Raw genomic sequence first — 18,132 nt, 5'->3', positions numbered from 1 at the left:
GTAATAGAATAAGCAACACGACGGGTGCCACATGTGGAGCAGAATCTGCTTACCCTTCCGGAGCACCTGAGATCACCCCCATTTTTTTTGGCGTGGTTCGTGTTGCTTAGTCTTCAGTTTTCTATGTTGTGTAATTATTTGTCTGTTTGTCGTTTATTTTTAGCCATGGTGTTGTCAGTTTAATTTCGGTCTTTGAGTTTAACGGTCCCTCTGGTACCTTTCGTCCCATTTTATGTGAACATCGTATTAAGTTTCGAAAATAAAAGACTTAATAGGAAATCGTTTATGTTGTATGTTTTATTCACAGGTTACAGACTACTACGGTGTTTCAACTAAAATAGTTTCAGGTATGCTATTGTTTAAAAAATGTGCTCCATATGTGAGCAATGTTTTTTTTATCTAACGTTAATTTAGTCAAAACAAGAATTTCTATTCCTCATTTTAGGCACTGGTTCAAATATCACTGAAACTTTCAAAACTTTCGGATCAACAATGGAAAAAGATATTAATCTAAAAAAAACCACCATAAACGTGTCTTTAATTTGACATACTAACATAACGCGTTTCGGCAGTTTTTTGTCCCAGTCCTTGTTTTGTTTTGTTTTTAATTATCAAATATGGACTTTGGTCTTCTTATTTTTATTTTTACATTAATTACATAAATGTGCAAAATGCAATAAACGTTAATGTTATGAGTTTTGTCATTTATTTTGATCATCTTATTTCTAAGGATTGCTTGAATATGATGATATGCCATCAATGAGTGGCCACTTTTCTTACCGAGATGAAGTAACCTTTCCAGGATCCAAACATACATATGGAAGTGATGTAAGTATTAGAAAAAAAGTCATAAGGAATAAACGAACAAAACACTAGATAAAAAGTTCGTGCATTTGTTAGACATTAAATAATAAAGAAAGCTCATACAAGAATGTGTTTTCTCTTTTTGCTGATAACAGAATAACTTATAATCATGAAAGATTATATCTGGCTAGAAGCGCCTTTTATATTGTGCTTAATAATTTAATTGTATTTTTACATAACCCGTAAATATTGCTTCAATGAGTTCATGGTAAAAGTTCCAATGTATCTATCATCGATAGTTTGCCAAACGTCGGAATCATCGAAATGTTAGTGTCAGAATAAAACAAAAAAAGAACAGTATATACATAATAGTAACTCATGTGCAGGCTAAGACAGATATGTATGCAACCGGTCTTATATAATTAATTGTTATCAAACAACGATACCCTCAAATTAACAATCAAAATCGCAAAACAAAATATCAAAGAAAACTCAATGAAAATATGAGCTTCACGAAACCCGGTCGAACGAAATGAGAAAATATTTATTGATACATAGTTATCCCATTGGTTATTATATAAAATCTCTATATTTATTAATATTATAATATAATTCAGATATGGTATGACACTAACTTCAATCTTGTCCGGTATGACATTGTCCGAACAGGGGCACCGTATTACAGCAATAGTCCCTTGCAACACATCCATGATTATAATGCAGGTAGGTGGAAAAATAAAAATTATGTTTCTTTGACCTCAAATTTGGTAAGTTACACGTTATATGCTTAAAATCAACAAAAGGTAAATATCAGTTGTATATTGGTATTCAAAAGTCAGAAATCTATTGCGAATTTTTTTTTTAAATCGGGATTTCAAGCCAAACCCTATGAATATCAGCTATAGTAGGAAAACAAATGAAACAACATGAAGATCGAAGTGCAATAAAACAATCACAAACAAACATAGAAACGAACAATTTTACTGTCATATACCTGACTTGGTACACTAAATTTGAAGAATAAAAAAAGATGACTCGAACCTGTTTTTATGGCTAGCCAAACCGCCTGCTTATGTGACAATGCAAATCAATATCGCTAAAATGGCAACACTCTTTTGATGGTATACAGTACAAAGAAACACACTATCTCTGAGCAGAGAGAAACACACAAATAAATAATATAAAAGGCGTTTCATCTTAACCGCAGAAAAAAACAACGAATATCTTCCAATAACGATAGCACGACAAAAGAAATAGTGACGTATATTTGTGCCGAATTAATAGCAGAAGCAGGTTTTTCACTTTTGTATAAAAAAAAAAAAAAATTCGGACCAAGATTAACTTCATACATATACAGTTTTTGTAACTTGAAACAGCAAAAACAAGGATAGTATTGGATTTTAGGGTAAAGACAGTTGTATAAAATCGAATTGTTTTGGTTTTCACTTATTTCTATCATTTTGATTGGATCATTTTGAATAATGTTTCGCATGCATAAAAGAACCCAGATATGTTTGAGGTATGATTTTTCATAGAAAGTTTTATTCGTTTTTATGCATATTTCATTATTCAGAAAATTATAAAGTAATTGTGATTTGTTTAATAGTGAGACATTCTGTTCTAAATAGTTGAAGTAGATTTGACAAAAACTGAAACGTACGAATGTTTTTACGATGTGCAAAGTAGTAGAGATGAAATTGTTTTCCAATAATATATGATTCTGACGTGAATTAGGCGCGTGCATAAAAACAACGTTTTGCTTAATGTCACTCCACTAGATAGCAATGGTTTGCATCTTGTTTCTAATTTTTTTTTTTACAGGTGTCGCTTATGTGATTGATACAGGGATGCAAAATTGTACCATCCAACCTATATCAAAGAATTTCCTTGACAAAAAGAAAAATGGATCTTACCACATGCTTAATCCACTGGATCTCTTTCATATGAACAAGAGTTATAAGTTTATTGGGCAGGTATTTGTATTTTATGTTTTGGCGATTCGAACATAGAAATGATCAGAATGCTCTTTATCATTACTTCCCCATTTAAAACTATAAAATTTAGTATATACCTAGTATATATGAGTAATTCTAAATGAATAACTTGTTAGTCGTTTCAATTTAATATTCATATGAGAAACAAAAACGATAAACAAGAATCCCGAATTTTTAGATTTTTTTAACAATGAGTAAGCAAGATATTTTAATTTGAACATGAAGGTCTTTGTTTGCTTATTTGTTTTTAATCATATGTACTGGAGTTTATAAGTTTACATCTGAACATCGTTTAAGACAGTGGATGTACTTTTCAACCTTAATTTTGTCCCTAATTGATATTTATTTGTTTTACAGAAAACTGTGCGCGGAATGACATGTAATATATTTGAAGCTACCGTCAATGATTTTAAGTTAGATTTGGCAGACCCACAACAGTTCGACAGTACATTTCAATATTACTTTCTGAAGGTAAATCGTTTGTTGAACGATCTCGGTCAAAATGCATATCAAAATACTCAATAACTGCATAATAGTTATCAAAAGTACCAGGATTATAATCAGTACGCCAGACGCGCGTTTCGTCTACATAAGACTCATCAGTGACTCTCATATCAAAATATTTATAAAGCCAAACAAGTACGAAGTTGAAGAGCATTGAGGATCCAAAATTCCAAAAAGTTGTGCTAAATACGGCTAATGTAATGCCTAGGATAAGAAAATCCTTAGTTTTTCGTAAAATTCTAAGTTTTGTTAACAGGAAATTTAAAAAAATTACCACACTTTTGATTTTCATGCCAAAACCGAAATGTTGACTACTGTGCTGGAAATAACCTCGGGACGAAACGTCCACAAGCAGTAGCATCAACCCAGTAGTGTAAATTGTTATTAAAGGTACCAGGAATATAATTTAGTACGCCAGACGCGCGTTTCGTTTACATAAGACTCAGCAGTGACGCTCATAAAAGAGGGACAAAAGACACAAAAGGGACAGTCAAACTCATAAATCTAAAACAAACTGACCACGCCATGGCTAAAAATGAAAAAGACAAACAGACAAACATTAGTGCACATGATACAACATAGAAAACTAAAGAATAAACAACACGAACCCCACCAAAAACAAGGGGTGATCTCAGGTACTGCGCAACATATGCCTGGAAATGGTAAATGATTGCCTGAAAATTAAAAACTTTTTCGATAACAGAATCTGTGCCAGTTGAATTTATAACTAACTGATTAGCATACGTCTTTCAAAATTTGATTACTGTTTAAGTGAAGCTTCCAATGGGTAGCATACCACATTACCATGCATAGTACATGCATAGCAATGCCATGAACTAAATGAAAAAAAGCAACATTTGAAATTTATGGCACGTATCAAGAATGTGGAAATTAATTTGATTCTGTGACCTTGTAAACATTGCTACTTCGTGTGTTGCAATTCCCAGTAAGATCGAATGAAAATATTCATTGAACGATAGAATGAAAATATGCATTGAACTATAGAATGAAAATATTCGTTGAACGATAGAATGAAAATATGCATTGAACGATAGAATGAAAATATTCAAGGTACGATATAATTAAAATACTCATCGAACATCTTAGTAAAGCAAAGTCAACCCATACATCCCTTGTGCATGGAAAAATCAAGAAAAAATCAATGATTTAAAAGAAGCAAGACTAAATCAAAGATATCAATTATACTATAGCACTGAAAACGGATATCAAGACGTTGTGACAACAATAAGATTGTATGCTAGACAATTGATAAACAAAAAAGTTTACGCTACACAGAACACTAAAAAAGAGAGCAATACAAATCCCATGAAAGAGAGGACGACAGGTATTCAATGATAATGCGGAGATAAAGTAAAGTGCTCAATAACGACCAAGTGCTACGTGTTCCATAATTTCATGAAGAAAGATAACACTTATGAAAAAAAATCCAATGATTATAAATAATGCAATAAGTGATTGGTAGTTTTAATTTTAACGACACATTATTACAAAATGTATAACCCATTGATACATAAGTTTTATCTTATTCAAAATCAAAACTGAAATTTTAATTATAACGAACCTCGCCGATTTACTTCTTATATACACATTTTGACTTTTGGAAAAGGAAGGGAATAGACTCGACATTAATAGATTTTATACAGGACATAGTGTATGTGTTGCTTAAAACAGATAGAGTTAATTAGCCTACAATATGTTGCAATAACATTTCAGGATGATTGGGCGACAAATTCTGATTCAGGATCGGAACTGACTCATGCTCAGCCAATAAGACTGGATATTTTTTCTGTCACGGTAAGATAATTTTAACTAGAAAATAATGCTTAAATGAACAAATGTATTTCACTATGAATTCTTGGTAATACACTCTGGAGGAAAGCATTAACAACGGCAAATATTATAAGATAACAATAACCTGAATGAAAACACCATAATTTCCTTAACAATAACAGCAACGTTTAATGTCAAAGCAAATATCAAATATATACAATTCAGGTAAATGCACGTTAAAAAAAGTCATCATAGACACCAGGATAAAATTTTGTATTTACGACAAAATTGAAGTACTAATAAATGGTTTCCAAAGTGCAATTGTCAAATTGTTTTCGTAAAGCTTTCGACAGAAGAATGGGATTTTTCCTATAATCAAAGTGATGTATGAAAAGAGAAAATCAAAATGGGATGTCATATCAGTCCTTTCATAAATGTACCGAAATTACAAATAGTTTGTAATGCCTGCAAATTTGCTTTATTTCAGAAAGGGTTATACCTTACATACAACTATTTCGATTGGAATGACAATGATCCTGATCTGAACAATTTCAATATTGTACCATGTTATACTGGCGATCAGCAAAAACATGTTGTCATCGTTTTTTCAGGTTTGTAGTTGAAATTGTCAATCACATTTACAACCCCAATTCACAATGCAGTAAATAAAAATGTGTGTGACAGCAATAATATGTGTACTTGAATTGAAAATTGGATATTGCTGTTGTTGTGTTTTTAAATAACGTTCTGCATTTCAAAGGCCTATTGTATATGCTTAAAAATCAAACAAACAATTATTATTTGATTAATCACAATTTTGATATTAACTGATCGTGAAAGTACAGTTTCGTTATTATTTTAAAAAGAAATGGCATTATATTGTTTTTAATTCGTTTAAATTAGAGCAAGTTGTTTTCAAATTACACTAAGGGTTGTTGTTTTAAAATGTCAATGGGGGTTATACTTACAGTTCAAAACTATCCACTCATCCCTATACCTCGATAACCGGATAATTTAATGGCAAAAAGGTCAAATAATATTGCTGAATTAAAATGTTAAACAAAATGTTCCAACAAGGTTTATTCGAATCAAATACTGATCGGAGCAGATTAGTAAAAAATGCGTCTTATAAGGGAGCTAATGCTAGGAGGTAAAAAATATACCATGCTTAATTATTTCCGCTAAGGGTCGCTTTTATAAATTCTTTTGGTGTGTCTGTGCTTTTGCATTTGCCTTTAGACAAGGGTCTTTCCGTTTTGAACACACCAATCGATTGGAAAACAACTGTCATATTTCTGACTTGGTACAGGCATTTTCTTATGTACAAAATTATGGAGTAAGCCAGGTTTTTTAGTTAGCTTACCTCCTGCTTGTGTGACATTTGCATATAATTCCATTATATCAACCACACTGTAGGAGAAAAACAAACAGACATTTTTTCTGAATGGTTTTACACTAGTTATATTGGGGCCTTTTATAGCTAGTTGTTCGGTGTGAGCCAAGGCTCCGTGTTGAAGGCCGTATAATAGCTTACTTTTTTAAATTGTTTTTTCGATGGAGAGTTGTCTCATTGGCACTCACACCACATCTTCCTATATCTATCATGAAAAAGTAGGGATAAGCAGTCAACTTTGTGTTAAAATCTTAGTCACTGTAAACACAGACAACTTAGTCAACAAAGAAGAACAAAGTGACAAATATAAAAAAAAAATAGCATAGCACTATAACACAATGGCGGGATGTATGAATATCGAGCCACGCTACTGGGATATTATCAAGAACGGACTAACCATTTCAGCCATTTTATGACAGAATCTCATTTTAAATCGGAGTTCTAGCTACTTTTACGAATAATAATGCTGCAAAATACGTATATTGAATGAAGAATATAGAAATGCGGAAGGAAAATTCGTTCTAATGTTCCTTGGGGTTCAAAAACCAACGGCAATGGTATTGGAAAAATTTAAGTTGGAAATATTATAACAAAGTATAATCAAACAATAACATTTATTTGTAGGACAATATTTTCCATATCTTGTCTCCAACAGTAAACTTTTCAAGTTAAAGGTTCTCAATCAATTAGGACAGATGACCAATGCATCACTCATCCGATTCCAGCAACTTGAGGTTGATTACGGTCTCACTCGTGTTTATGTCATCATGACAATAGTAGATGCAGCTCAACAATATGACGGAGGTAATATTACGCTTTATTATGTATTAGAGATTATGCTTTATAAACTTAGTCAAATGATAACGAGACATGGGTAGCACAATATTTTTTCAAGTACAACATAAATTAAAAATTCAGCGTGAACAAAGCAATCGATTTGTATGATAAACGAGGTGTTAGTTGATTTCGTGAGTATAGGTGAAACAAAAATCTAAATGTTCACAGAAAAAGGGATTCTCTATTTGCGTGTTTGTGGCTGTTTGCAAAAATAATAATAAAATTAGATACCTAAAAAACACTAAAATTGGAAAGTTATTGGTCTACTACTCTCCAAAACATTTCACAAGGACATGAATATTAGATAATATTATTTTAATGTTGTTGATTGAAACTGATATCCTCGGAAATATTGTCTCCATTTTAACTTTTGTATGTTTCACTGTGTCATTAACTGTTGGATTTTTGGATTTTTTTGAAATACTAAGGCTTTTCTACCTCAGACATAGATTACCTTAGCTGTATTTTAGGTACTAGTATGTTGGTCCTCAATGCTCTTCAACTTCGTAATTTATTTGGCCTTCTTAACTTTTTTGGATTCGAGCGTCACTGATGAGTCTTTTGTAGACAAAACGCGCGTCAGGCGTATATACTAAATTTAGTCCTGGTATCTTTGATGAGTTTATTGATAACTTGAACGGTTTTTATTCATTTTGCTGATAGATACGGGCTATTTTATTACAGGAAAGAAACTAGGAAAACTTAAGATGTATCGCAAAGGAAAACAGCCAACTTCTCGTTCGATAGTGTCTTTCTCAAATTACTTCATTTTTGTCCACCAATGTCATGTCCTTTTTCAATTATAACAGATTGTTTTAGATATAGGCAGATGTGGTGTAAGTGCCAATGAGACATCTCTCCATCCAAATAACAATTTTAAAAAAAGTAAACCATTATAGGTCAATGTACAGCTTTTAACACGGAGCCTTGGCTCACACCGAACAACAAGCTATATAGGGCCCCAAAATTAGTAGTGTAAAACCATTCAAACGGGAAAACTAACGGTCTAATCTATGTAAAAAAAAAACGAGAAACACGTATAATTTACATAAACAAACGACAACTACTGCACTTTTCGTCTTTTTTGGACTGCAGATGACAAAGAAAAACAGGTCCACATAGTTGACTTGTATAACATTTATCTACTTTATTTATAATCCATAGTTGCTTGTATATTTCTTATCCTCTTACGTGACAAGAGGTGAAAATTGCACTATAGCAGTTAACTTCAAATGGACCTCATCTTAATTGGACACTGGGGCCGGTTTTACCCCGGTTATAGTTTAAATTAAGTTTTTAAGATAATGAAAATACAAAACCACTGTCCCTTTGATGTTTTGTCATTGTATAGTATTTTTTATAACGCAAAATGTATCTCTTGTTTGGGCCTCGAGTTTGGGGTTGAATTAGACGAAATACACTAGCTTTTCAACACTTTTCCTACAAAAGGTTAGTTATTCTCTCCAAGCAAACGGGTTTCCACCACGAATGAAAACTGTCTGACCGCCACAATTGAATAGAACTGAAAAGGGGATCAACCCCTTCAAATGAATCAATCAATTGTTCTTTTGTTTGTTCAGCTCAATTGCTCCAAAACAAAAAGCCTGTACATGCAGATGCATAAAGATGACCGCATTATTTAAAGATATCGTTAGCTTAATATATTGCACAATATAAAGCAATACTTATTAACAACTCGATTATGACAATTAGGGGCAAATAGTTGCTTCACAAAAATCAAAACTACAGTTATTATATATTATTTGGTCATTCGTATTTTAAAGAACACTAGTATATAGTATTTAAGAAATGTTATTCAGGTCTTTACCATGCTAGCATTTTCGTTATTTTTTGACAGCTTCTTATCGCCCAGAACCCGACATAGATACTATTATTGAGACAATCAATGATAACGTTTACGGAGGATTATTGAGAATAACAATTCCACAGACGGATGGATCAGTAAGTAAACTTAATCATTTTTTTCTTCTTATAACCATGCCGTTTTCTTAGAATTCTGAGCTTTGAAATTGTGCAAAAGAGAAAATTCCTTCCTATTTTTTTTTTAAATCTTAACTTCATTTGTGTTATTTGCTTACACATATTAACAGTCTATTGTTATTGTAATAGTTCTCGAATATATAATTCAACATTGGTTTTGTTTCTGGTCCTTATTTGATTTTAATATGCAACAATAATTGCATTGGAACAAATACATATTCCAAGCTCAGGTCATATAAATACAAAAGTTTTGCGTAGGATGGAATTTGAAAAAAAATCAGGACAGTAGTTTTTAGATACAATGTAGGGCAGGATAACAATCTATATGAAAAAGTAAGGATAAACTAATGAATAAAGGTAGGACTGAATAGAGTGAAAAAATGCATGACAGAGATTAAAACTGAATGCCGGACACAAATGTTCATCCTAGTTCCCCCTATAAAAATAAAATGGTGCCTCCTTAAACTACATAGCCGTATTTGGCACAATGTTTTGGAATTTTGGATCCCCAATGCTCTTTAACTTTGTACTTGTTTGGCTTTATATATATGTTGATATAAGCGTCAATTATGAGTCTTATGAAGACGAAAAGCGCGTCTGGCGTACTAAATTATAATTCTGGTATCTTTGATAACTGTTATTTAATAAACGATCCAAACCGTAGATATAGATACATTCTCTTTCAGATATATATGTTTAATGCTACAGCAGTCGTTGACAATATATTAAGAAACGATGGAAAACCATTGTCAAGTAAGTTATCTTGTGTCATATGGTTTAAGTAAATGATTATAATAATTGAAATTGTTTATGAAAAGGCATAAAAGTGAACAGCAGTTATTTGTAACTGTATATAGATATAAGAAGATGTGCTTTAAGTGCCAATGAGAAACCTCTCCATCCTAGTCACATTTTTTTAAGTAAACCATCCTGTACGAACTGTGACGCCCGTATATGACACGGAAACCAGGCGTAAAAATCATACTTTATCCTGGCGGCATTGCAGTGTCTACAAAATGCATGTCCAGGCGTCAACCAGGCGTCAACCAGGCGTCAACCAGGCGTAAACTAGGTGTAACTAAGGCGTAAACCAGGCGTAAAATTAGGCGTAATATTTAAATGAGTACGCCTGGTTCACAAAAAAATAGGCGTAATATGCAAATGAGTACGCCTGGTCAATAAATAAACCAGGCGTCATATTTTTACATAATACTACACTTATTTTAGTTCAGTGTATTAACCTTACTGTGTACTTTTGTGTATTTGATACATACTTCTATGCTGTTGCTTTTATTTCTTATTGTTTGACAAAAAACTTGAAATATTAACCATTGAAGAAGCTAATATAGAAATAGATATATTTTATGCAGACAATGGCTCAAATAAGCTCAAGTTTAAATAAGAATTATGACAATATTTTTTGCTTGAAATAAAATTAGCATTTTAACGAAGTTGTTTTTAAAAATTATTGCCATTTGATCTAAAATATAAATGATAATACTGCAATTTACCTTAAAGTAAAAGATTTTAATGTTATTATCCAAGGATAAAGGTTTTGGGATTTCAAAAATTCTGATAGAACATATTACTTAATAACTAAGTAATATACTCACATTATTATTATTAAAACCTGTATTACTTCTTTCCTTTTATTTCACAATTTTCATTTATTTATTTGATTCAGTATTTTCAATTTCAGATTCTTCCAAAAAGCACATAACAAGCAAATTATCCCTGAATATATGAAGCTGCCATGTGTCCAACTCTTGCAAACTTAAACCAAAGAGCCAAATTTTGAAAAAAAATCCCATGATCCTCTAAACAAAGCATTATGGGTATTTTTATTTACGTCCGTAAGAAAATTTACGCCTTGCTTATTTCAATATACGCCTGTAAGAAAACTTACGCCTTGCTTATTTCAATTTTCGCCAGGTGTACTGCTTTTTTCTACGCCCGTAAGGACTACAAATGTACGTTTCCTGCTCCCTTACGCTTGGATCTAGACACGTAACTACCACTTACGCCTGGTTTACACCTTATTTCCAGGCGTAATACACTTTATAATTTCGTACGGGATCATAGGTCAAAGTATGGCATTAAACACGTAGCATTAACTCACACCGAACAGCAAGCTATAACTACCAAAAAATACTGATGTAAAACCATTTAAACAGGAAACCCATTGGTCTAATCTATTTAACAACGTGAAACGATAAACACTTATGAACCAGATCAACAAACGACAACCACTGAACACCAAGTTCCTGACTTAGGACAGGTGCAAACACCACTTGTTTTAAAATATACACACCGTCAATTTAAGCCATTTTGAGATGTTTCCTACTTTTCTCAATCGCTTTTATGTGTGAGTAATGCAAAAACTGCAAAAAAAACCATTACTTGTCGATTACGGAACTGTTGAACTATAGTTGTGGTCGTATCATTGAATCCCTACAACTATGTAAATATCTGTTTTGGACTGTAAATCATCGAGTGCATCACCACATCATTACATCAGTGCTTAAATAACAAAATACAATATTAATTTTATAACATTTGCAGATACCAAAAAAAAGGGGGAGTAATAAATACCCCCTTCCACATGAATGATACTGGTTCCCTTTTCGTACTTTGCTATTTACTTGACATTTTTTATCAAATGAGCTTGTTGATGTTTGTATAAGATTTTTCATTAAAAAATACTTTGGTCCCAAGTATCTTCGAACAGCCATTCTTTGCTCAGTCAAATTGGCACCGTTTGATACAACTGTTTGCTTATAATGACTTATCAAAACAATTTCCGTCATATAAATATTGGTGTTGGTGAATTTTAAAGATTTTTGTTTAAAACTTGTTGTTTTACTATTCAAAATGCTTATCTCAAATCGTAATACCTTCTTAAAAGGTATTTCTCAATTTTGACTTGAATTTATTTGGTTGGTAAACGAATTGGCGCTGACCTAAATTAAAAAATTAAAATTAAAAACAGCAAAAAAAACCGTCCATTTATTCATTCTAGTGTGAGATAACACACAAGTTGTCACCTTCAAATGTTTTCGCATAGTGTACAAGAAATTTACTCATATTCAGCCAGGTGCTTATGTTTTGTAGTATTAAATGCTAGCAATATATATTTTCTTGTGTTTCAGGCAAAACATTAAGTCACTTTAAGGCAATGAAAGATAAATCTCAGAAAGGATTAACAGGTTTTCTTACTGGAATCTCAGTAGATGATTGTGCAGAGTCGTGTTTAACAGAGTTAGAATTTGATTGCTACTCATTTGTTTACTGTTATAAAACGGGCGTGTGTTTGTTGGCTAGCACATATGCACAGAACAGGACAGATTTGATATATGATAGACCCAAGTGTGATCTATATTATAGTAAGACTTTAATACATATTCAAAGAAAACATATTTTTTAATTGAAGATATTTTAGAGACGTTACCATTTCATGTAATTTTATTTATCACTTGTGATGCCAATTTCACAAAAAAAGAACAATATATGTTTACTTGCGTCATTTTTTCATTTCACATTGATGTCAATTTCATTAGAATGATAAAATAATTACAGTGAATTAAAATAGTATGCGTAACGTACTACAACATTGCTCATTAATTTCAAATGTCTGGTTGATTCTGATTATCTACACTAGGTTAAAATCAACAACAAAACAGTTACAGTGATCCTTGACCGGTAACTAACTTTAAACAATAAAACAATAACAATCCTTTATATAAATATATATTAACATACTAATTAAAAATGTCTGCTGTTCTTCTTCTTAGAAAAATCGTTGTTGAGCAAACTCGACATTTCTTTTTACAGGGTCTTATTTGGACAAATTCACCGCCGTACCTGGACAGACGTCTACTATTTCTTCTACACAAACAACAATAACAGCCACAGCAGAGGCTTGTGCTCAGAAATGCATTTTCTCATCCAGCTGCAAATCCTTCGTTTACTGTATGATTTCTCAGTCGTGTTCTCTACTGCAGGCACATCATCTTAATATTCCAAAGAACGGCAGTAATATTGATTCAATGTGCTCATTTTATAGTCGTGAGTAATTGAATATTTATATATCAATACTTTCATGAGATACCTTATAGCCTTATAAAAAAAGAAATAAGTTATGCGAAACAATACATTACATAATGTTATTTTCTTTCATTACCATTATTTTACCAATACATATAATTTCGTTGAAAGGAATAAAGGGAAGAAAGTTGCTTGCGTTCGCCGTGATACCATTTCTTGTATGTTCTTCTATCTACACAATTAGTTTCAGAGTAATACCAGTCATATTGGTAAACTGCAGATTCACCTTTTAATTAACACGAAGAAATTGAGAGATAAAAACATACTAAGTATGCAAAAACGAATTAACAAATGTTTGATGACAAAGTAATTCATAAATTGCGCCAATTTTAAAAGGATTTACATTTTGTGTTCAACCTTATTGATAGAAGAATATTCTTTGTTTATCTCTGTTTTATAATCTGGTTCATCAAATATAGTATATAACTGATGTGACACATTTCTTGATATGTGTTAGAAATATTTCTTTTGTTTTCGTTTAAGGAAGCTATGTAAATGACTTTAAGCGTAAAGCTAGGTCAACGGTAAAAGTTACTCCACAAATGCTCGACATACAAGCAGTTTCTGTTGACCAGTGTGCTCAGCTATGTATCCAGACTGAGTCGTTTACTTGTAACTCATTTTCTTTCTGTGGCAATGATACGACCTGTAGATTAACCCCGGCCCATCCTGTCACAGGACTGAGAGTCATAGCAACAGATTATTGTGACCTATATACAAGTAAGTATATTTTAGAAGAAAATATTGATACTAAAGTGTTTACCTGTTTCACAGTCATTATAACAATAATACAATACGGTGTTTAGTAATAAAAGAATGTATCTTGGCTTGTCTGGACCTTAGCCAACTATACGGTATTAGTTTTTCTCCTTTTTGAAAGCTGTACGGTCGTATATATAATCATAATTTCTTACATCCACTTCATTTGAAATTAGGTGGATAAGTGATCTCATTGACAATCATCTCAACTCCTTATGTATTTTTTTCATCTCTTATTTGTGTATCCCTAAAATAAAATAAAATGACAAAAAATTGTAAGATACGTATTGTACAAAGCATCAGTTTTAACTCGATTGCTTCCGATGATAAATTTCGCCCATATTTGAAGGAAATTGATTTGAAATGCAGATAATCTTTCTGAGCTGAAGTAAAAATTCATCTTAAATCCTAATAAATTGATGAAAACTGTCGAATAGTTGTTTTTTCTATTTTTTAATTTTTTACTAGTAAACATTTTTTATCTGAAACGGTCATTACGATCATTATCAGCTTTAAAAAAAATTTATTCAAACAATTGACTGGCAGTCAATTAAGATATGTTCATACGTTGCTCAGTCTGTTGTTATTTGCATGTATAAATCAAGGTAATACAACATTTTCTGAAAGGTGTTGAACAGAATTGAATTGACTGCAAGCGAATTATCTGAATAGTTCTTAAGGATGTTTGCTCCTCTACTTTGGAATTTTTGCCAGATTTTCGGAATCCTCTGGTTTTATCCATGTATTAACATTAAAAAAAATTGCCTACTAACCCCTACTTTTCTTTTCATATTTTCATTACATATTATTTAAAAAGCCATATTTCAAAATCTTATGAAATCCCTGTTATTTTTTCATAGTTTTATAAACAAAAAAAGTGCCAATGTTAAGTGAAAGAAAAATCTAGAGAGAATTATTTCCCGCAAAATTTTCAACGGCTTATATCTCGAAAACAAGCGCACGAACCCTCCATTCTTTTCTGCTTTTTTAGTTTCTTTATTTACTTACTTTCAATTCATAACGGTCTTTTAAAAAGCTTGTTATTTCTAAACAGAGTAGCGAACATCCTTAATTTACTGCAGCAGATAAGTCAAGTAATTGAAAAGGAGTCTGAACTAGTATTCATTGTTCAGACTTTTCAGACAAAGTTATGATCAAATGGTCGTTTCAGACTAATATTTATGTACTACTGATACCAATTTGTAGACTACTTTCGTTTCAAAAAGCTTTGATAACAATGTGATCTTACATCCTCAAAATCCACATTATAAATATATTGAAATACAACTCTATAAATTGTTACTACCAACATTTATTTGTATACAGTGGTAATCATATGAATATGAACGTTATTCATTAATATACGTAAGTAAGCATATATACATTATAATGCAGGATTTTTATGATATGTTTGTAAATATGAACTAGACCAAGTCATTCACAAACATATCATAAAAGTCCTTCCACTTTTATTAGTTTGTGAGTGAATTGGTCGAGGTATACACCAATAAATTCCTTCGAAAAGGCTTTTAATCCTATAATAAACATATATTAAACTAGTCAAACATATCTAAATCATAATGCAAAGTCAAATACTGTCTGTTGGGCACAAACTGCAAATAAAGTATTTACCTAATCGTAATTAGAACTCTCCCTATATTTTCTTATCAATTTCAGGAACTTATTACTCAAATGCTCCTGCTAAACAAAAACAGTCACAGTCAAGCACCAAAGGAGTTTCGTCGGGTTCGTATCATTGATGTTATATTTGATATCTGAAGATGACAAATCTTTTTGTTCTGCAATCATAACATCTAAGTTAAATATAATGATGATTCATTGTCAGTTTGATTTCGTATTTCATTAAAAGCAACGACAAATTATTCATTTTAAGACTAAGGCGCAAGTTCATAGTTTTGACACAACACAAAATTATGAATAAATATTTATAAATATTTGCTTTTTATATATACTTCATATGGAGAATAATAAAGTCGTCATTCTAGTATTTTACAGAACATGTATATTTAATGAAAATAAGTAATTCGGATTGGTAGACAAAAAATACAAGGCCGAATATACTACAAAAGTAGAAAAATAAAGTCTTGGCCGATTCATACAAAATGTATTTCGGTCAAGACTTGTACACCACAATAAAATTACAAAAAAAAAAGAGAACTCAATACACCTTATCGCTAATCCCGGCTGACCCTGCCGCTTGAACTTTTGACGTCAACAACAATCACTTTTCCATTGTGGCGTCAGATATTTTGTTTTATGACGTCAACATTTTACGGGAACCTGTGTGAAATCCAGCAATGGCGGATAAATAGCGATAAGGTGTATTCTTAAACGAATCTTAGTGTATAGTTTTAATTAGGTTAATATACATTTTTTTATCATGAAAAACAACCGATTTAAAAATATCGATGTATTTGTCTTAGGTGCTGCTGCTGGAATAGGATTAGGATTATTATTGGTAGGAGTGATAGTTGGTGGAGGACTTATTATAATTTTATCAAAGAAAAGAAAGTTACCTCCAGTAGAAATATTCAATATGAACTATACAGAATCGAAAGATGATACTCAATGATAAAGACTGTAAAAACGTTTTACTCCACTTCTTTATCCAGATATTAGTACAATTATCTGTGCAATAAGTTGACAGTTGTTGTGTTTTTTTTGGGGGGAGGGGGTCATATTGTCACATTGTGTATGCTGAGAACCATATTTTATGTTTATGTATACTGATATTGATTTTTTTACTTACTCTTGACTGAAGTATCATCGTATGGACATTAATATTATTTATTATTTTGTTTGAAATCATTATAATCATATTCATTTAGATCCCTTTGTTTTGACTCATGTAACTAAAGAGGAATTATATTACATACATTTTTATAATCTCAATGTATCCAATACATGTATCATTCAGTCGATATATACCGGTATATAACAGCTAGATAGTTAATCAAATTAGGGACCAAAATACTTTGTATGATATGCAACGAGAAATTGGAACAACACAACTTAAGAGTATGTACACTAGTGTAAACTGTATCCTAACTAGTTGTTCATATGTTCTAGTTTTTTCAGGAATATTATATCATGTTTGAAATTTCTGAAAGTAATACAGCTAAACCACAAATGACGATGTTTCAACTCTCATGACAAAAAGAAAGAAAAGAGCATAGTAATATAAAAAAAATTGCTATACCATGACTTTATTAAATTCTACACGTTAAAACATTATATGTGTTGGGAAAGAATTATCGAAAGAAAGTACATAGTTTTATATTTGCCAGAGTATAATAGCTATATGTATCAAAGTACGAATCACTTCAAATATATACCCTCATGCCAGTCAATAACCAACTATTGATACTAACATTTAAAGGTTTAACCAATTTGTCAACGCCAGATGGCCATTTAAACTGTTCTTGAACTGAAACCCTACTCGAGAAGTGGAGTGATTGAGATGTGGATATTTTAAAATACAAAGATCTGTTAAATTATACATACAATTTAAATCTCTTTTACTTTGCAATGATATCAAAAATTAGACGATTTTCTTTCAGTTACACAAGTATACCTCATTTCAAACTAAAAGACCTATTTAAAGAACTGGTCCTGCTTTGTTTCAGAAAAAAGAATGGCCTATGAAGATGCAAATATATTGTCTTAGGGACAAATACATCGTGTAACTGTTAAGATAAAAATCACCCTGATTCAAAGGTGTCAGACCACCAATTAAAAATCCCTATCTGTTCAACCAAATTTTGCAATTTTCACAGCTTTCTAAATATTTTACCTTAAGTTTAACTTCATAGAAACCAGGTATATCCTGAATTGTACATGTATCAGCATTCTACATGCCAATTTTCACCATACCTTTAAAGCCTTCTAACAAAATAACTGACCAGCAAACAGAGATACTCAAAA

General features: G+C 31.6%; 1 protein-coding gene across 1 annotated transcript in view; it reads left to right on the top strand.

Annotated features, from left to right (window-relative positions):
* LOC134685235 (uncharacterized) overlaps positions 1-17,094 on the top strand; it is a 39,925-nt gene extending 22,831 nt beyond the window's left edge. Inside the window, exons 16-30 of the mRNA XM_063544762.1 lie at positions 308-347; positions 731-828; positions 1,422-1,527; positions 2,626-2,777; positions 3,156-3,269; positions 5,037-5,117; positions 5,581-5,704; positions 7,111-7,290; positions 9,182-9,285; positions 10,011-10,077; positions 12,474-12,707; positions 13,156-13,389; positions 13,912-14,148; positions 15,865-15,933; positions 16,632-17,094. Of these exons, the coding sequence (XP_063400832.1) occupies positions 308-347; positions 731-828; positions 1,422-1,527; positions 2,626-2,777; positions 3,156-3,269; positions 5,037-5,117; positions 5,581-5,704; positions 7,111-7,290; positions 9,182-9,285; positions 10,011-10,077; positions 12,474-12,707; positions 13,156-13,389; positions 13,912-14,148; positions 15,865-15,933; positions 16,632-16,780 (1,989 nt within the window). The 3' untranslated portion in view covers positions 16,781-17,094. The remainder of the gene's footprint in view (positions 1-307; positions 348-730; positions 829-1,421; positions 1,528-2,625; positions 2,778-3,155; positions 3,270-5,036; positions 5,118-5,580; positions 5,705-7,110; positions 7,291-9,181; positions 9,286-10,010; positions 10,078-12,473; positions 12,708-13,155; positions 13,390-13,911; positions 14,149-15,864; positions 15,934-16,631) is intronic.
* Positions 17,095-18,132: the final 1,038 nt, after the last annotated feature.

This window comes from Mytilus trossulus, chromosome 1 (genome assembly GCF_036588685.1).
Source record: "Mytilus trossulus isolate FHL-02 chromosome 1, PNRI_Mtr1.1.1.hap1, whole genome shotgun sequence".
NCBI lineage: Eukaryota > Metazoa > Mollusca > Bivalvia > Mytilida > Mytilidae > Mytilus > Mytilus trossulus.
This window is presented reverse-complemented; position numbering and strand designations above follow the sequence as displayed.